Source organism: Globicephala melas, chromosome 13, assembly GCF_963455315.2.
Source record: "Globicephala melas chromosome 13, mGloMel1.2, whole genome shotgun sequence".
NCBI lineage: Eukaryota > Metazoa > Chordata > Mammalia > Artiodactyla > Delphinidae > Globicephala > Globicephala melas.
Window position 1 is genome coordinate 85,419,378 of NC_083326.1, and position 21,360 is coordinate 85,440,737.

Here is a 21,360-nt window from a genome sequence, read left to right on the forward strand (position 1 = left end):
AATTGGCGTACCCAATAAATATTTATGGAACGAATGAATAATGGTCTCAGAACTTACAAAAAACAAGACATCTGTGTATGTATATTTATTCATTTTTGCACACATACAGAAAGGTGGGTATTATACATGTTTTATTCCCTCCTGGCGTGCACAAAGGAAGTACAAGATTCCTATTTGTATTAGTCAGGGTTCTCCAGAGGAACAGTCCCAATGGGAGATATACATAGACGTATGGGGATTTACTATGAGAAATTGGCTCAGTTGATGGTGGAGGCTGAGAGGCCCCAAGATTTGCAGGGTTAGGGTTAGGGCTAGGGTTAACGTTAGGGTTAGGGTTAGGGTTAGGGTTAGGGTTAGGGTTAGTTTTAGGTCTGCAGGCTGGACACCCAGGAAAGTTGGGGTGATTCAAGTCACAGTTTGATGGCCTGAGAACCTAAATGTAAGTCCAGTCCAAGGCAGGGGAAAAAGGTGTCTCAGGTGAACCTTAGGCGGGCAGGAAGGGGCCCTTTGCTGTATTCAGGCCCTCAACATTGGCCGATGGCCACCCACACTGGGGAGGGCCATATACAGAGACACTAATTCCGTGGCTAATCTCACCCGTGAACACCCTCAGAGAAACACCCAGAAACAATGTTTTATCTGGTCCCCCGCCCCGGCCATGGCCCAGTCGTGTTGACACATCCAGTTAACTCTTGCACAGTTAAAATACTCACTTTACCAGTTGTCTCTCTATAGCTATTGCCTACCAAAAATGACCAGGATAGATATTTCCAGCTGGCATCTGAATATTGTCAACTATAGGATCCAGAAGTTAGAGGTGAAGAAACTGAGAGGTCAAGGGAGGATTGGGGGCAGGCCTGAGGTCATGGGGCCATCAGCAATGGGCAGGTCTCAGATCCAGAGGCTAGAGCTCACAGTCTGGACGCTGTCAGGCTTTAGGGACAGTGTGGCTTCCCCAAGTTCCAAGGGAGGCAAAGTCCGCGCCCCTCACCCTCGGGCTTGAGTTCGTGATACGCTAGGAGGCCTTGAAGAATAAGAAGGGCAGGTGTGGTGGAGATGACGGTGGTGGTCAGGGGTAGGATGCTGTGTTTGCCTGTGCACCCTCCTCCCTTGAAACTTGTGGAAGATTCAGGTGTAGAACGTCCTGTTACTCAGAGAAGAGCAACACGCATCCCTGGTCCCTGTAGGAGTGGAAGCAAAGCTGCTCATTCCATCCCTGTGTTTTCTTAGCAGCTTCTACGAACGGCCACTTGTTGACAAGGTGTAGGTGCAGCGGTATCATTGCACGAGGAAAACTCTGTGAGAAAAAGAAAAATGTTTACTGAAAGACAGCGGCCTTTGGGGTATGTATCTAGTATTATCAACTCATCTGACGTTTTACTGACTTCTCGCCTCGGCCTCCATCTTTTTCTCTTTAGAGTTTTGAATTTTGTCTCCATTTGTTCAGGAGAAAGAGTTCTGATAACGCATGTAATCTCAGAAGGAAATCACACAAGCAAACGCTATAAAATCATAATTTGTCCATATGCGGAATTCCCATTAGTGCATGACTTAAGATACGCAATTTGCTAATTAAAAATACTTTTTTTCTGGCTCATTAGGTTTCTGGTAAATAATGTGTATATATATTTTGTTTGTTTGTTGTTTTGGGGTTTTTTCAATTTTTTATACAATTTTTAAAATTACTTTCCATTTACACTTATTACACAATATTGGCTATATTCTCTGTGTTGTACAATACATCCTTTAGCCTATCTTGCGCCCAGGAGTGTGTGCCTCTCACCACCCCCCGACCTTTATCTTTCCCCCACCACTCCCCACTGGTAACCACTAGGTTGTTCTCTGTATCTGTGAATCTGCTTCTTTTTTGTTATATTCACTACTTTGTTGTATTTTTTAGATTCCACATACAGGTGACATCATACAGTATTTGTCTTTCTCCGTCTTCTTTCACTTAGCATAATGCCTTCCGAGTCCATCCATGTTGCTGCAAATGGCAAAATTTTGCATGTATATATATATTTTATTGTGGTGGTCAGACGCAGCCACAGAAGGAGACACAGGGGAGACTCAGCAAAAACAAAGGTTATTATACTCACAAGTCCTAGAGTTGGGAGACACACATAACATGCAGGACCACATGGAAAGACACCAGGGCAGTCAGGAGGTGTAAGACGGTGAGGGGAAGTTTTCCCCAGGAAACTCCCGTGACCTTTATGGGTGTTTGCTGGGGAAAGGCAAAGACAGCAGAGTAAACAGTTCAGGGTTGACTCATTGGAAAACTTCTGTGCTACAGGGATGGTCCCCTGCTTACGGCACCTGGCCCTGGGATGATTAAAATAGGGGAAGAATGCCTCCTGGGGTGTAGGTCTGGCTGTGGGTTGGTTATTTTGTGTATTAGAGGCAAACTCCCATCTGGGCCCTTTATTATCTCTAAGAATTGTTTAGTCCCTGGAGGGGTGGTCCTTTCTCAGCCAGAAAGGATTTTTAATATGTCAAAATATCATAATATGCAGAAAGAATTTAAAATATTTATAATACAGTTTGCATTTCTTATTTAAAAATTTATAATAAAGACAAAAGAGAAGATGAACAAAGAAAAGTCAAATTTATAAATACCCATACGTAATCAGGTTTGTTTAAAACTACTCTTAATTTCTGGGTGTCAGAGAGGCTCGAGGATGTATCGTACACCATGGGGAATATAACCCCAATATTTTGTAAAAACCGTAAATGGACAGTGACCTTTTAAAATTATATAAAAATTAAAAATACTATTAATTTGAAGCAAGAAAGGAATAAATACCTTATACAAAAAAACTCACAATTCAATTGGTATAAATTATTGCCAACTGCTGGCCCGATACCCCCTCTCCCAAAGAGAGAGAGAGATTTTTAAATTTCTACAAAATAATTTCTTTCTTTCTTTCTTTTTTTTTTTTTTTGGTGTGTATGAGGACAGGAAGAGGTAGGAAAATTGCTGTGCAGTCTTAGTTGTTCAAGATTTTACTGAGGTCCCCTAACGCCTGCCTGCCTGGTCCACAGCTCTGTCTAATCAGCATGGCGTCATGTTAAATTGGCCGTTTCTGGGAGTCAGAAGGCATCCAGTCTTACAATGACAATGCGTCACCCAGATATAAAGCAGCTGGCGATTCTGTGGACAATGGATTATTGATCTCAATACAGGAGACATATTTAGAAGGTATAGGTTGACCTCGGGAGGATTTTACAGCGGATTGTAAAATTGTGTCTGAGAAACAGAGCCACAAAGAGCTACAAGCCTAACAGGGCTTCCCCTGGGATGTGGCTGAGCCCAGACCCAAGAGATGTAAACAGGTGGTCGCAGAGGCCGGGCTGCGGAACACGTGTCCATCCCATAAACTCCTTCAGGCGTCGAGGGAAACGTCTGACTCATTGCTTTTCCATGTGTGGGTTGAAATTTCATGTTTCTGTGTCTTGGAAGAGTTATTTGAAATTGCATGTACTTGAAAATTGTTGAAAACAAACAAACCTGTATAACACTATATTTTAGGTGTATATTTGTCCGAGAAAAGTCACCAAACTATCAACTGTTTTTGCCTCTTGGTGACAGGGTATTAGTGACTTTCAATCTTCTTTCTCTTAAAAATAATCTGCATGTTGTGATGATTCTAAAACGATGGTATTTCATGTAATTCAGAGTATTTACAGGAAAATGGAACGGTGACTTTAAAACACAGCACGTTATCAGTTTGAAAATGAGGCGGCAGGCTAGTCCTTGTGAGCACATTCTCTTATCCACCTGCTTGGTGTTCTAATTCAGTCTGATATGGAAAAACGCTGCTCTTCACTGCTGTGATTGCTTCACGTTCATTTATGTTCACCTTCCCTTAGTCTCATGACTCACACAAACTCACACTTTTTTCCCTGAAATGCACTGAAGGCATGAATCATTGCTGAGCGCCTCCGTGATTTAGGGCATGCTGGTGGCAGAGATGGCTGAATGAGTACGATGGCCATTTCCTTATGCACCTAGTCAGAGATCAGCCACAAATCTGTCCACGACGAGTTCACATGGACTTGATTAACGTTCATACGGAATGAATTTCAGGGCATATGCATTTGCAGTGCACGTGTGTGACACACAGATGTCATACTTACCATAATTACTCCCATCACAATACATGAATTTTGTCCCGTTCTCTTTTTTTTAGTATACAGTTGTTAAGTTGGCAAATTTATCATTGTGACTGTGCTTCCAACTTGAAACAAATGCCTGAAACTTTTTTAATGACTGTGCAATATGACGTCATTAAATGATCAAGTTTAGTAAGACCTAGAAAACCGCAGAGGTGCCAATGAAATAACTGTTCTTAACATAAAGTCCTCCTCAGCCACTTCGAAGGGTCTCGATTTCCTAAGTGACTTTGAAAGAATTCTATCTCTGCCTTTCAGAATCAAAACGGACCCCCAATAATCCTATAATTCAGCTCTGAAAAAAATGCTTTTTGCTTCTAGTGAATTGATGTGCCTTTAAGATGGTCACATCTTATTGAGATAAAGAGCTCATCCCTCCTTGTTGGATGAAATGAGAAAGATAAACCTTGGGAAGAATTAGGGTACAGTTCCGAAAAAAATTAAGGAGCGGTATTTATTAACTGCGATATGCTCTCTCCTTGAGAGTAAAGTCAATTTTGAACTTAATTTGTGTGTATTAAAAAATATATATATATATATATACACACAATAAAAACTTTTCTAAAGTCCTCGCAAAAAATATTTTCCCACTTCTTCCTCTCTCTGACCTTAACTGCCAGAAAACTAGTGCTGAAAAGCCCTCAGATCTATTGGTCTCCTGTGGCTTCACTGTTATTGGCTCTTCCACAGCTGTGCTCCTTTCCCTGCTGCCAGGACCCTGATTTGGTCAGGCTGCCCTGTTCCCAGGCCCTGAAGATGAATCAAGTCTAGTCTAAGTCATCGCAACCCGGTGCTCCTTTGTGATTGGTCTAGACATGAGCATGTGACCCACTTATGGCCAAGGAGAGAGGAGGGGAAGTGATCTTGGGGCCCTGGGAAATACTTTTCTCCTTAATAAACAAAAAATACTCACACAGGGTAAAGAGCTTCCTGCCACCGTCCTGTGCCTTCCTGCTGTATATACAGTTTTGGAGGATGTGACACCTGGATGGGAGACTGCCATGCTGGGATCACGAGGGATTGAGCCTTGGAAAACAGGCTGTGTACCAAGAACTGTGGAATGGAAGGAAGAAAGAAGACTTCCAGTTACTTCCAGGTCAATCCTGAGAACACCCACTGTGGTGGGCAAAACAGTCGCAAAAGTGTACGTCTTCATGCCCAGAACCTGGGAATATGCTACATTACACGGCAGAAGAGAAGTAAGGTAACAGATGGAATGAAGGTTGTTGACCAGGCAGATTATCTTGGATTAACAGGGCGGATCCCATGTCATCACAGGGTTCTTAAATGTGAAAAAGGGAAGCAGAGGAGTCATTGTCACAGTGATGCCATGAGAGAAAGACTGGACTGGCCATGGCTGGCTTTGAAGATGGAGGACGTGCCCACGGGCCAAGGAATGCCAGAAGCCGCTTGACACTGGAAAATACAGGGAATGGGATTTTCCTCTAGAACCTCCAGAAAGGAACGCAGCTCTGCAGACATCTGATTTTAGCCCCGTGATGATCTCGGAGAGGCAGCAGTGAGTGATGGCATGAAGCGAGATCTTAATTCACTGCCCGGGACTTGAACCTGGGGAGCCTGGATGCAAACTAGGAATCCCAGCCACCACACCCCCTGGCTCTTGCCCCCGGTGAAAAATGCATTTCTCATGGAGGCAAAACTGTAAAAACAGGTGCAAAGTTTATTATTAGAGACACAGCACAACAACAAGTGGGAGAGCACACAGGGAAACAGTTTGTTTGGTTAAGACAGAAGCAGGGCAGAGATGCACACCCGGAGAGCAAGGGTGTGGGTGTCCCCCCTAACGAGGAGGACCCCAGTAAAGAGGCGGTTAGGTCACTTATATAGGGCAGGTCTTCCGGGTCTCTGTTCACCTCTGGCCAATTATCTGGTTGCCTTCTCCACATCTGCTCTGCCCTAGGACCCTCCCTAACACGCGTGGGCAGCTTCTTTCCAAGATGGATCCCAGCCCAGAGGCCTATGGGACGACCTTAGCATCACCTATTATGGGGTGGTGCCCCCTCCTTTTTGACCCCCAAAGAGTTTTTCTGTGCATGTGCAGTGTCTCCCTTGCCCCAAGGATGGGAGATGTATGGCCTCTTGATCTTTTAACAGGGTTTAGTCCCACTCTGTTCCTGCCACAAAAATGTCCAATGTCTGGTTATTTACCCTATTTCTCTTACTGGTTTTTATATCGAGGTGCAGATCTCAAAATATAGACAGGAGTCCGGTCATAAATATGTATTCCTGGAGCCCGTTTGTCTCTTGCTTCAGGAAATGTAAACAGGGGGCTGGTAATGAATGTCTGGCCTGGAGCCCATCTTCTTCTCCCCCCAGAAGTGTGAACAGGAGGCCAGTTGTAAATGTCTCACCTGGAGCCCATCTATCTCCTGCCTCAGTGACACCCATTTAAGACTTCTGACCCCCTGAACTGTAAGACAATAAATTTGTTTTGATTTAAGTCACTAAGTCTATGGTAATTCATTACAGCAGCAACAGATAACTAATTATGGATGTTCAATTTGGGGAGACTGTCTATTTGAAGCCGTTGTGAGCTCAGTTTTCTGTTAATTACAGCCAAACACCACCTAGCAGATATGCCACTCCATCATCTATTTGAGTTAATATTATTTTTAAGACCATTACCTTTGTTCCAAAGAGATCATTACATGGTTCCCTGGCTAAATGATGTGTCTCTCAAGGCAGGAAACGCTGAACCTTTCACTACTGTATTCTCACCAAAACCCCGGGTCCTTCCCCAAATATGACTTACTTTCTGTGGAATCTGAAGATCCATGAAAGAAAGATGAAAACCACCGATTTATATAAAAAACAGAGCAAGTGTGTTAAATCACATGCGGGGTCACTTCTTTATAGTAGGTTTTGAAGAATTAATTCACATGGAACAAAATTATTATATAAAATTTTGTATCAAATTGACGCTGTCCTAGTAACATAAAAAAAAAAATCAGAACAGAATTCCAAATTCGCTTTCTGAAATTGGTTGCTATCAACGATGTTTTTGGTCCTTTGTTATTCCAAACTTTGAAAACTTAATGAATAAATTTCGTTCCTGGGGTCTGTATGTTGAATGATATCACCTGTACGTGTACTATATGTCACGTAGATTATAATTACCTTTCCCATTTGTCATTTAATCTTTACAAGAACCTATTTCTCAGGCCAGTGGGAATTAGTAACCATGACAAGCTTTCTTCCACTTGTGTGGCTTTGTCAATTTCTTTGTTTACTTTATACCATTAATATCCTATGGCTGTGTGGCTGTGTGTTATTCACAGAAAACAGTGTTCTAGTGAATGTGGTGTGTTCTCCAGGCCAAGGGCGATCTGTGATTAAAAAAGCTCTAGGTATGCAGGATATCAAGCCACCCACCGACCCATAATTGGATGTAGATGCGAAGTACTACATCGAGGTTCCAGGAGCCTAGCCCCTCAGGGTCCCCGGTGTGAGGACCACACAGGCCCCTCCCTTGTTAATCTTCAAGCTGACGTTGCAGACTGCCCATTCATTCCTCAAGAACCTCTCGCAGCCCCGGGTTCAGGCAGGCGCTCTCTGATTTAGGGATCTGCCCTATACCTAGCCTCTCTGTCTCTGTAGAACCCCTCCGTTCCTTGTCACCATCAAGGCGGAGTGGCTGCAGTGCAGTGGCCATCGAGAGAGTGGAGGCTGAGGTTAACCCATTGGCAGAGGCGCCCCCTGTGTGGTGGAGGCGGACCCAGGCTTCCCTGGGACCCAGACGTCCAGCATCAGAGCCAGACGCCTGCTGGGCAAGGCTGCCCCCGTGGTGGGAGAGGTGCATCTCCAGGTGGAGAGTTGGGTTGTGTGCTACCTGCAGAGAATCCCTCCGCTTCTTCCCCGGCAGCTCACGCCTGCCTTGTTCTGCTGATCCGTGCGCGTCCACAGGCCTCCGCGCCCATCTGAGGAGCCCAGTCTGCCTGTGGTCACTCAGGACCCAGTGGGATGAGAGGGCGGGAAGCTGCCAGTTACAGAAATTTCCTCTGGCAAAAGAGAAAGGCTACTGTGGTCCTACCTCTTTCAATAGGCCTCTGTGTTGCCATCCATCTATCTTAAATATAGGTGATCTGTAGGCATTTAGGTTCATTTTCAGCATTTTCTAATGATTTAAATGATCTTGCTTTATGACTGACCAAGCTTTAAAGATAGAGAAATCGGGTTCGGGGTGCAGAGTGCGGGCTCAGCAAGGCTGTTTTTTGTTGTCTGTCTGAAAATCTTCTTCAACATGGAACCCTTAGCGACTGAATGGCCAGTAACCAGACTGGCTATACTTCCCCGTCCAGCAAGGGCCAGATGGCTTCCATTCTCAGAGAAGGGCCGCAAACGTGCATCTGTAATTCCCTGCAGCCTGCACTGCTTTTTTATGAAATCTGCTGCTACTTGTTCTGTGTGGGACAGCAAGTGACCTGTCAACGGCATAAAATATAAACACAGCAGGTCTCCCTCGCCCCAGGAGCCCGTCCTCAGTCTCATGTCACAGCTTCCCTTGGGGAACAAAACCGAGCATATACATGACAGCATCTTTTTTACCCACGTTCAGATGAATGGCATTTGTTAGCGTCCTTCAGCCTCTGTAAAATTAGAGTATCATTTTCCTGTTTGGAGCGTGAGAAACATAGGCAGTTTTGAGTTACTGGAGTGTGAGGTTTTGACGTTCGGTTCACATTGATCTCTTCCCCAGTTGCGTCGCCATGCTCCTGCAAAAGCGTCTAGATTGATCTCGGAGAGAAAGGCACAGCAGGTCCTTATTCTGAATGTCTTGGAGCCAGTAGGGGGCAGTGTTCTCGGCACCAGTGGCGTGGGCAAGTTTCCCACAGTGCACTTCGCTCTGCTCCAGCAGATGGGCTACTCTAGCACCAGAGCACAGAGGTTGCCATGCATACAGCTGCCCTCACAGGCGTGTAAACCTCCCCACTGGTGAGTGACCCACATGCAGGAGACTCAGGACCATCTGACAGAGGGTATTTAGGGTTCTGATTAAGAAAATTCACAAGGTAGGGCTTCCCTGGTGGTGCAGTGGTTAAGAATTCACCTGCCAATTCAGGGGACACGGGTTCGAGCCCTAGTCTGGAAAGATCCCACATGCCGTGGAGCAACTAAGCCCGTGCGCCGCAACTACTGAGCCTGCGCTCTAATGCCCGCAAGCAACCACTGAGCTCACGCACCACAACTACTGAAGCCCACGCGCCTAGAGCCCGTGCTCCGCAACAAGAGAAGCCACCACAGTGAGAAGCCCGCGCACCACAACGAAGACCCAATGAAGTAAACAATAAATTAATCAATATAAAAAAATTCACAAGGTAGAAAAACTGCAAAAGTTGAATATTTGAAACTACGGGACTGTAGCTTTCGTTTACTTTTCCTTCACTCATTTTTTGTTCAAGGGATTTCCTTCTCTGAGGAGGCAGAGGAAGTGGAAAGGGCTGTCAGGGAGATGCAAAAATAGAAGAGGGGTTCAACATAAAGCGACGGGGAAAGAATAGATTTCTGAAGCATGGTGGCTGGGAATGTCAGTGAAGAGAAAGTGGTGAAGGATGGATGGGACGGTCTCTCCCTTTGACCCTGATCGATGGACAGTATCCAGGGGGTACTCAGCAGTCAATAAGAAAAGGAGAAACGCTGAGCAATACAATACTGGACCAGGTATAACGGTCTCTGCAGTTTTACGTAAGGAAAATGATTTCAGTAACACTTCTAATGTAACTGAACCAAGTTCGTTTACCCCCATAACAAACCAAATGCTGAGACACCAAGGTTTTGCAGCAGAGAAAAGGTTTATTCACGAGGCAGCCAAGCAAAGAGACAGATCTCAAATCCACCTCCCTGAAGGTGAGGGGTTCAGGATATTTATGGGATAAAGAAGCAGGGTGGCTATATATAAAATAGATAAACAGCAAGGTCCTACTGTACAGCACAGGGAACTATATTCAGTATCTTGTAATAAACTGTAATGGAAAAGAATATATGTATAACTGAATCATTTTGCTGTGCACCTGAAACTAACACATTGTAAATGAACTATACTTCAATATAAAAAAAAAAAAGAAGCAGGGTGGGTGGTCTGAGGCATATGAGGAGTGTGGGGAAAGGTGATTGGAGAAAAGGAAAGGGTGAGGTCATTGTCATTCTATGCAGGTGCAGCTAAGCTACAGGCCTGCATGTTCAGAAAGTGCAGGCGTTATCATCTTTTGAGTGTGGGGTTTTGGCCTCTAGTGTTGAGGTAGTCTCGACCAATCTTAGCCGGCCCGACTCAAACTGGAACCAGCTGACTCCAAGTTCCTGAAAAACAGCTTGGGCAAACATCTTATTGTTTAGGCTACATGATGTTTGGAGGACACACACATTTTTGTAAACACAATTAAAATTAGCTTGGTAAGTGAAGGCAGGTTACAATTCATTATTTATTAAGCAAGTTACAGTTTAATGGGTCTGATGACCACCCTCAGTTTCATTAAGTGAGCTGGAACTGGTGCAGTTCCACCACTGTGGAAACCTGTGTGACACAATTAACTCACGTTAAGGAGATGCCAGCAAGTCTCTTCCAAGTTATCTGAGTGCCTATCAAAACATAGTTACAGGGTCGGGTGAGGGATGGATTGGGAGTTTGGGATTAGCAGATGCAAAGTAGTACGTATAGGATGGATAAACAACAAGGTCCTACTGTAGAGCACAGGGAACTCTATTCAATCTCCTGTGATAAACCATCATGGAAAAGAATATGGAAAAGCATGTATATATAAGTATAACTGAATCACTTTGCTGTACAGTAGAAATTAACACAACATTACACATCAACTATACTTGAAGAGACAGGCAAGTACAGTTGACCCTTGAACAACCTGGGAGGGGGGTGTATAGTTAGGGGCGCCAACCCTCCCAGTAGTTGAAAAATCTGCATATAACTTATAGTTGACCCTCAGTATTCCAAGTTCCTCTGTATCCGAGGTTACACATCCACAGATTCAACCAACCTCGGAGTGTGCAGTATTTACTGTCATATTTATTACTGAAAAAAATCCCTGTATGAATGGATCCGTGCAGTTCAAAACTATGTTTTTTTAAGGGTCAGTCTACTTAAATCAGTCAAGTTTCCTCATCTCCCCCAAAGACACCAACGCTCAGTTGAAAATAGAGGCTACTAGTAGCTTGGCATATTGATGCAGAGAAGCTGACTAAACCGCTGGTCTTTCGAAACACGGCTGCAGATAGAAAGTGGTGAATGTTTTGGGAAAGCTGGGGACTGATTCTTCAAGGCCAGAAACCATGCTGTTCTAGTAAATAAAATCTTAAGTTCCATGCACAGACTGTTTTGTCGGGAGTGCATTTAGCTTGGTAACATCGCCTTGGACTAACACCAGGAGTCAGTGGTATGTAGACTTGATAACACAGCCGCTTCTCAAAGGGACAGAGGCTGCAGGCAGATTGGAGGCTGCAGGCAGATTGGAGGCTGCGGGCAGATCGGAGGCTGCGGGCAGATTGGAGGCTGCAGGCAGCCTGTAGGCTGTAGGCAGATTGGAGGCTGCAGGCAGATTGGAGGCTGCAGGCAGCCTGTAGGCTGTAGGCAGATTGGAGGCTGCGGGCAGATTGGAGGCTGCAGGCAGATTGGAGAACGTTTATTAGAAAAGGAAGCAGAAAGAATAAAAATACCCTATCATTCCACAGGGCAGAAAGAAACATGCCATTGCTATTTATTAAATATAAGTTAATGTCTGCTTAATGAGTCCTATTGCATTTACCTTTTCTTTCTGAAAGTCTAACACTTCTGAATGTCTAACACTTAGGGATCTTAAGAATATTCAACGGCAGAGCCTATAAAATTTAAATCTCCAATAAAGAGTTAAAAAGCCGTTAAAGTAAATTGTTTTGGAGAACAGAGACATTGCGAAATATCATTACATGTTCTCACACATGTTACTTGTTTAATTAGTCCGATATTAATTACTCTGCCACTTTTATTTATTTATCTATTTATTTTTTTCCTTTTACTTAATACCATTTACATAACATAAAAGTAAATGATACAAAATAATATATAATTTATATGATTATTATTTTTAATATACAATGTGCAGATATCCACTTTATATTTATGTTAAATTAAAAAAAGTATGTGCATAATTATTTATTACATTTATATTATATAATTTATCAGTTAGCAACACTAGTAATATTATACTATTATATAATTATATATCACATTATATTTATTTCATATTATATTATTATTGTTTCTTTTTAAGTCTGGTAGGTTATGTACTGGCTTTTTTTTTTTTTTTGCGGTACACGGGCCTCTCACCGCTGTGGCCTCTCCCGTTGCGGAGCACAGGCTCCGGACTCGCAGGCCCAGCGGCCATGGCTCACGGGCCCAGCCGCTCCACGGCATGTGGGATCTTCCCAGACCGGGGCACGAACCCGTGTCCCCTGCATCGGCAGGCGGACTCTCAACCACTGCTCCACCAGGGAAGCCCTGGAATAGTGCTTTTTGAAGTTAAATTTGCTAATTGCAAATAAAACCAGATAATCATCAAAAAAGAAAAAAAAAGGAAGAAGAGAAAATGTACTTCCGTTTCTACAAGGTCTGTTGGAGAATAACCTATGTTCTCTGAAGTTGCAGATACAGACAGGAAACAGGAGCCGTGATGAGGACTCCGGCAGGTCGGCCACGCGTGGCTGAAGAAGGACAAGAGACACAGCGTCCATCTGCTACTGTCACACCCCCAGCAGGTCATTCTTCTCCACTTCAGAGAACTAGTCAGTCGACAGCTTAAACAGTGTGGCTTTTAAGACCCATGTACCCCAAGATGCAGGGAAATGAGAATATGAGAAAATGATTCACAGCAGGTTTAGGTTCAGACTCTACCTGGGCCAGATAATGCCCTGCTCTGTCCCTCCCACCCCAGAATGGGACACTTGGAAATGGAGAGATCTGAGCTGTCGCATTGACTATGGAACCCTTTTGGCATTTAGGGCCTGGGATGGTGAGAGCCTGAAATGACCAGAATGGGACCTCACTATGAAAATGGTGCACCCCAAACACCTATAGCGTCTCCCACAGAAAAGCACCGGAACAGAGACAATGGGATCATTTGCTCTTCTTGCCTGGGAACCTCTCACACCAACGGGTGAACCTACTGACCACCTCCCTAATGAAGTTCAACTGCATCCATCAACCATGGTGATAATATAAACACAATTACTATATGAACCACTTTGCTGCGCACCTGAAACTAACACAATATTGTAAATCAACTATACTTCAATTAAAAAAAATTATTACTATAAAAATATCCAGTCTTTCCCATCCCACGCCCACAAAATAAAGAAGATTCCGACATGGCATGTTAAGTTTCTGACCCTCTCCCTACAGAGGGACCAGCCTGGCCAGATGCTCCTTTGAGATTTGTAGCAGGAAATAAGAAGGCAAGTGAGCAAAACAGGGAGTATTCGGGCAAGAGCAGAAAAGAAAGTTTTCAAGGAGTTGTTAGGGTGACAAAGGAGCCACAGCAGTGTCTGTGTGTGGAGGAAGAGACCAGCGAGGAAAAAGGGAATTTAGAAAATATCACCATGGTTTACAAGGACCCTGCATTCTTGGTGTCTGTGAAATATAATACATGTGTTTTGAAATGAAACTTTAGTGTTTTTTTTAACAGAGGTATAGGTTAGCAATTATGAAAGTACTTTTTAAACTTTTTATGTTTTCTAGGATTGAAAAAATACATAGATATATTGCAGAGCCAGATTTCTTAATGTTGGAGAAAAAGGTTATATATATGGAAATGGAGAGGATGGGAGTCAATCCCATGGCATTAGACTGGAATCAGGTATTAGTATAAAGTACTACACACACACATACACACACACACACACAAATATAGATATATGTGTGTGCACAGGTTGGTATACACACGTGTATACCAACATTTCCTAGCTCTGTCCTCTAAGAGGACTTAGAAGCAGTGACACCCCCGTAACAATGAGAACACCTAATGCTCAGATCTTGGTTTCTAATACCAATTTTTAATAATAGGAATCAGGGCTCTTGGGAAAAAAAATGCTGACCCCAGGGCTGAGGCAGAAGAATTACTGGATGAACCTGGAGCATCTTGTGGTACAAGGAAGGTACAAGGAAGTGCTCAGATGTGACAGAAATACATGGAAAGATTACAAGAACCAACCTGAAGGAACTCAGAATGTTCAAAGCCAGAACAATGAGTACAACAAAATAACTATGACAGTGTTGGCTAATAACCCATAGAATAAAATAAGTATCCATGAATTGATATAATATCAATCAATCAATTAATGGTACAGAAGAGCCAGTGTGTCTGAGAGTAGAATCCCAATGAAAAAAGCAAAAACTATGCGTGAAATGGAAAATCCCCATTAGACTAATGTTACAGGAATGAATGTTGTGAGCAGGTACCACCAAGTGATGCTAAAATAACACATGCACAGACCCCGAAGAGCTACCCGTGGGAAACACTGAAATCACTAAAGATCATGACATCTATAGACATCTGGGAACTTCCGCAATGACGCTCCCCTAGAAGGAGTCATTAATATCCAAAAATGGCTGCCCAGCCTCTAGCATTAAACCATTGGGCTGTTTGAAGGCAGAATGTATCTTATGTGACATCCGATGAGCAAAACATCTGGAGAAACAAATTGGGGTGAGGCCTTTCCAAGTGTGCTAATGAAACACATGCTGTCAGGATAAGGCAGAAGAAAAGACAAGGTCAGGAAGCCCTGGGGCTTAATTGATTTGTCTTCTAGGAAAAGATGGCAGTGGGCAGAGTGACTCACGCCCAGGTATCAGGGGAACGTCATTAAAAGCTTATTAGGACACTAGTCCCAGGCAGCAGACCAGAGCATAAAGTTGGTCCACCACTAGCTCTGTCAGAATCTTGTTTTCTCATACAAGCATCCTATTGTGTTTCTGTGCCCAAAGTCATTAACATAATATAACAGCTTCACGCCCAAGAATTTCTGTGCCTGAAGCCGGAAGCTGCTGTATAGGGAAGGGAAAATTAAGTTATCAGACTCTGGATTTTGAATGCACAAAACTGAAAAGGGAATTTTTCTCCAAACATGGCGTTTATTCCAAATGGCCTGTTAGGATGCCTTTGATGAATGGCATCTCAAATATCTGGGAACGTGTGGCAGAGACAGGGAGTGCCTCACGTATATCGATATACCTCCCTATACATCTTTCCTTGCCTCTCTTGCAGCTACACTGGGACTGATGACTTGCTCTGGGAGGGCAAGTAACATATATGGCTTCTGAGAAGAGGTATTTAAAATCCAGTGTTTCTTCTATCACTCTTTCCCCTGATGTGAGGACCTAGTGGACCACTTGCAGTAGCGCAGCTACTAGGGAGGAGATGCCAGAGGCGCATCACAGGTGCATGAAGAGTCAACCTTTACAATTTCAAGCCACTGAGATTTCAGAGTGTGTGTGATTCTGGCGATAAACACCCTGACTCTTCCAAAATGCCTCCTCCCAAGCCCACTGCAGCAGATACAGGAATGCCTGTTTTTCAGTCAACACCATCCAGGAATAAAATTTCTGTGCTTCAGCCAGAGGTGACTGCAGAGGTGACAGAAATGTTAGTTACCAGACTCGAAAATAGCCTTTGTCTGGTCACAAGGACACGATTCCCAAATCTGACAGAGGGCTGGAGCTCCCTGGGCTTGGAGTGATGAATTATGTTCACGTGAGCTAAGCAGATTCCATAAATCATAAGAAATTTTTACCGAATCTACTGTGAATACAGCTGGAGCCCCAAGTCTGACACGTCACACATCTTAAATTGAGAATAATGGGTCCTTCTTTGACCATTTACCCAATAGGTAGAATAAAATATCAGAGCTGAAAGGGCTTTTAAAAATGATCTTAATGAATCCCTTCAGTTTATTGCAAATGTTTTATTATGTGCCATGGACTGTGCTAGAAACTGGGAATTCAGGTATAAGTGAGACCCACTCCCTTTCCTCAAGGAGTTTATGTTTTAAGTGAAAACCGAATACAGAAACTACATAATGAGATGCACACAATAGACATATAAAGGGCACGGTGGGGCTTGCTGGAGGGGTAATTAGTGCAGCTTGGGGTAGAGAGAAAGCTTTGTGAAGGGATGATGCCCCATTGGGTCATAAGAATGCCTGGCAAAAAATATGGGACAAGAGAGATTCGTGCAGGCGGAGGCATGAAAGTATGAAAGAGCATGGTAGGGAAAGAGATAATAAAATTCTCAAAAACAGGTGATCAGAGCATGGTCTAAGTTCTTTGTACCCACGCCTGTCACCACATTTAATTGGCTGTTGCTTGAATATAAGGTGGAGAAATGGCAGTGTGTGAAGCTGGACAGTATTGAACAGAAGGAAAATCTATTTCTGTGAAGATGTGATATAATCTAGGTTAAGTGATTAGTAAACCATAAACGTGTTTAAAGGATTCAGGGGCACTAGTATGTGATACTACAGGATAGGAAACACTGTATAATTTTAAATAGATTGAATGATACCAGTATTTTTAGAAGGCGGTATCTTGGTTTGTAGTACTTTTTTTTTTAATTGCTCATCAATTTTTACTCCTGCTTTTTTCATCCAGAACATAGTATATTTAAATGAAGAGTTTTACCCCTTATCCATTTTGTTTGTACGTTAAGATAATTTAATTTGCTTCTAAGCTAGACTATAACAATGCATGTATAAAAGCTTGCAGGAAAAACAAGCCCTGGCGTGGGGGGGTGGGGGGAAGAGAAGAAAGAACTAAGTATAGCTATTCTTTTTCTGAAATTAACTTCTTTGTGTTGCCGGGTCCCAACCTCCACTTATGCATTTAAAATTGTTACAAAGACTTGCAAAAAAGTTCAATGGAATTTGGCACCTTCTGAAAAATCAAAAGAGAAACTACAATTAAAATGTGCAGAAAGAAAATTCACATTTTCCCAGGCAAGGGAGTGAAGAGGCAACTGCAGGGAGGCTGCATTCTTCTAATGACAAAAAGTAAGTGATTCGAATAGGTAATTGGACTTGAATCTGGTGAATGCAGACACCTTGGCTAGAACGGAAGCGTCTCTCTAGAGGAGCAGCAGTTAAAAGACCTCCTCCTCATGCTAATGACGTCATGCACCAAAACCAAGTCGGTGACACCAACAGAAATCAGTGCCGCAATGATGTTGCAGGCTCCCCTTTGGGAGAAGGACTGGGGTAGAGTTTGGGAAGCATTTCAGCTAAAGATAAAGAGTGGATTCCTATGGGAATGGGCTGGGTAGTTAACACATTAGCTGAACTGAGCCTGTGAGGTTAGAACACTTGCACCAGGTCTCCTCAAATCACATGGGGAGTCAGAGCTCTTAACCAAGGACATGAAAGTATAAGGAGGCAGAGAAAGAGAAAGCTGAACCCCGTCTCTTAGACGGAGAATCCCTGATGGAAGAATGTATCCCAGACTTTAGACAACTTGGCAAGAGCTGTTCTGTGAAGAGCGTCACAGCCTGGGAATGCGCGTGTGCCCTAATCCGGATGCACCTGCTAATTTCAAGATAAGGACTGTTGAGCCGTTTCAAGGCGTAAAAAGACCGTAATCTGATTTTGTACTTTCCTAGTGCTTTGTTTTTATGCTTCTCATCTTGCTTTTTCTTATCACTGAGACATGATATATTCAACCTGTGCAAGTAGCAAGATCGTATGTGAATAAAACATCCCAATTCTATGACATAACTCACAGCAAGATCCTTTCTGACCCACCTCCTAGAGAAATGGAAATAAAAACAAAAATGAACAAATGGGACCTAATGAAACTTCAAAGCTTTTGCACAGCAAAGGAAACCATAAACAAGACCAAAAGACAACCCTCAGAATGGGAGAAAATATTTGCAAATGAAGCAACGGACAAAGGATTAATCTCCAAAATTTACAAGCAGCTCATGCAGCTCAATATCAAAAAAACATACAACCCAATCCAATAATGGGCAGAAGACCTAAATAGACATTTCTCCAAAGAAGATATACAGATTACCAACAAACACATGAAAGGATGCTCAACATCACTAATCATTAGAGTAATGCAAATCAAAACTACAATGAGGTATCACCTCACACTGGTCAGAATGGCCATCATCAAAAAGTCTACAAACAACAAATGCTGGAGAGGGTGTGGAGAAAAGGGAACCCTCTTGCACTGCTGGTGGGAATGCGAATTGGTACAGCCACTACGGAGAACAGTATGGAGGTTCCTTAAAAAACTACAAATAGAACTACCATATGACCCAGCAATCCCACTACTGGGCATATGCCCTGAGAAAACCATATTGAAAAAGAGTCATGTACCAAAATGTTCATTGCAGCTCTATTTACAATAGCCAGGAGACGGAAACAACCTAAGTGTCCATCATCGGATGAATGGATAAAGAAGATGTGGCACATATATATGGAATGGAATGGAATATTACTCAGCCATAAAAAGAAACAAAATTGAGCTATTTGTAATGAGGTGGGTAGACCTAGAGTCTGTCATACAGAGTGAAGTAAGTCAGAAAGAGAAAGACAAATACCGTATGCTAACACATATATATGGAATTTAAGAAAAAAAAATAATGTCATGAAGAACCTTGGGGTAAGACGGGAATAAAGACACAGACCTACTAGAGAATGGACTTGAAGATATGGGGAGGGGGAAGGGTGAGCTGTGACAAAGTGAGAGAGTGGCATGGACATATATACACTACCAAACGTAAGGTAGATAGCTAGTGGGAAGCAGCCGTATAGCACAGGGAGATCAGCTCGGTGCTTTGTGCCACCTAGAGGGGTGGGATAGGGAGGGTGGGAGGGAGGGAGACACAAGAGGGAAGAGATATGGGAACATATGTGTATGTATAACTGATTCACTTTGTTATAAAGCATAAACTAACACAACATTGTAAAGCAATTATACTCCAATAAAGATGTAAAAAATAAAAAATCCCTGATCATACGCAGATGGCCTGATTCTCAAATAGCGTCCTCGTATTTTGGAATGTAATGTCATATATTTCAAACTGTGGCGCACTTACAATGAGGAGAAGATCATTGTAAGAAATATTATGTCCATATTGTTAAATATGAAATCTGTGTTAAGATGGAATTTTATGTGTTTCCAAGTATGGTATAGACTATAAACCCTTGGTTGATGTCTAATAGATAAAGAACTCTAACAGGTGGAAAAGGAAAAATCAAAGATATAGATAGAAAATATGACCAAGAAGAAAAAGAATTGAAAAATAAACTTTGACCTTTCCAATAACAAAACATATTAAGTATACCATCTCTACTGATAATATTTTAGTTATGTATCAAATGATTTGCACAAACATGGAACAGTCCAACTTTGTAGTTATGTCACAGCAAAAAGAAATGCTCTGAAAACTAATATTTCTGACTAAAAAGAGGGGAAAAAAGAAAAAAAAGGAAATCAGGTGATGGAATATTGAAGAACTTTCTAAAATAATTTATGGTTGTTTGTCATTGAGTTCAGGTATCCAGACTGGATTCACTGGGCTTCTAACGGCCAATTTTATCCCGATGGATTGCACTGAAGGTTGACCACCAAAGCAAACACAAATCAACATTTTAATTTATGGTCTTTAAAGGAAAATATATATTAAAGTGTCTGTCGTGCTGTACCCCTCAGTGGAAGGTATTTGAAACTAATTACTCTAAGTGCTAGAAGAAGTTTGATTAGTACAATGGCTTTATCCACGTTAATCAGTATCACTCTCCAGAAACTGTGTGCTCTTTGGTGTCACTGGTTGAAGCTTTATTCAATTCAAACTCAAGTTATTAAACCGAGGCTCAGGGGCTCCCACTATCTGGCCAGTAGAGAACTCAGGTACCACTTATAGCTTTAGGGGTTTCTCTCTGTTATCCCTGTGTTTTCTCATAAAGGTGGGCATTTACAGTCTACAGTGGGAGGGGAGAGGACAAGGGGGGCTCTGCACCCCAAGACCCAGGCCCAGGGGTGTCAAAACTCATCTGACTGTACTTAACATGGGTGCATCTTATTGTCTATTAATTACACTCCCCAAGGTTGATTTAAAACAGGTAATGGAGAAAACACATAAAGATTCTTGGCAACGAGTAAATGAAATAAGCTCCAAGTTATACAAAACATCTTTTCTACGCTGGGTAACGTTCTTTCCAATTTTCTGTAAATGCCTAAGAGGGCTGTCCTGAACATCATTTTGTTCGTTGAAAACTCCCGAGTTTCTCTCCCCAAACCTAGAGCTGTACACTGTTGCCCAAATATATTTACTAATTTGGGAACTTAACGGCTGCTTCTTGGAGTTGCCCCTTAGTTACTTCATCTGAAGCACAGCAGGGTCCCAGGAAAACAAGGTTATCTCTCCTCCAGTCTCTAGAAGCAAGAAGAAGGAGGAAGGAAAATCAATAGTCTGATCATCATTCTTCTCCACATAGACTATATAGGTTGGGGTGGGTCATTATTCATCTGTGCCGGTGGAAATTGGATTCTAAATATTGGAGAAGCAGAAAGCAAATTTTGAGAGCAAAATATGCCGTTAACTTCACGGCTGAACGGCCTGCGGAGGGACCTTTAATTGCATATGCCACAGTTTCAAGATCCGTGGCACATTCCAAGATGATCCTGGGTCTGTGGTTTCTACGTTGTTATTCCTTTCGAAAAATCAATTATGAAATTTACAGTCTATCATCTTCCCCACACATAAGTGTCTTCAGGTGGACTCCTGAGAAGTGTTTGGAATTAAATATGGGAAGACCTATTTTTCAGTGTAGCTTTTGCCACCGGTTAAACAATGCAAAGAGCCCAAAGGGAGGCATTGTTTTTGCTTTGTTTTGTTGTTGGTTTTTGCTTGTTCTAGATCAAGGGTCAGCACTTTTTTTTTTTTTCTGCAAAGGGCCAAATAGGAAATCTATTGGCGGGCCAGAAAAGGCAAACTCGAGAACATTATATAATTATTTCTATATTCATTTAAAAGGTAAAAACATTTTTAGCATGTGGGCTTTGCAGGACTAGAAGCTGCCCACAGGCCACAGTTGCTGACCCTGTTTTCGATGGTCTCTAAGGCCTGAACCGACCCTGACCATGGAAATGTCCGTGGCTTGCTCCACACTACCCACAGCTAATTA

General features: G+C 42.7%; 1 protein-coding gene across 3 annotated transcripts in view; it reads right to left on the bottom strand.

The window, feature by feature from the left end:
- Positions 1-239: 239 nt before the first annotated feature.
- The window catches only part of LOC132598370 (transmembrane protein 132B-like), a 265,232-nt gene continuing 244,111 nt past the window's right edge, over positions 240-21,360 (bottom strand). For all 3 annotated transcript variants that reach the window (XR_011377962.1, XM_060310847.1, XM_060310845.1), the window contains 2 exons: positions 5,090-5,229; positions 240-1,297 (listed from right to left, as the gene is read on the bottom strand). Coding sequence is in view for 2 of the 3 variants with exons in the window: in XM_060310847.1 (XP_060166830.1) it covers positions 1,279-1,297; positions 5,090-5,229 (159 nt within the window). In the remaining variant the exon portion in view is untranslated. The remainder of the gene's footprint in view (positions 1,298-5,089; positions 5,230-21,360) is intronic.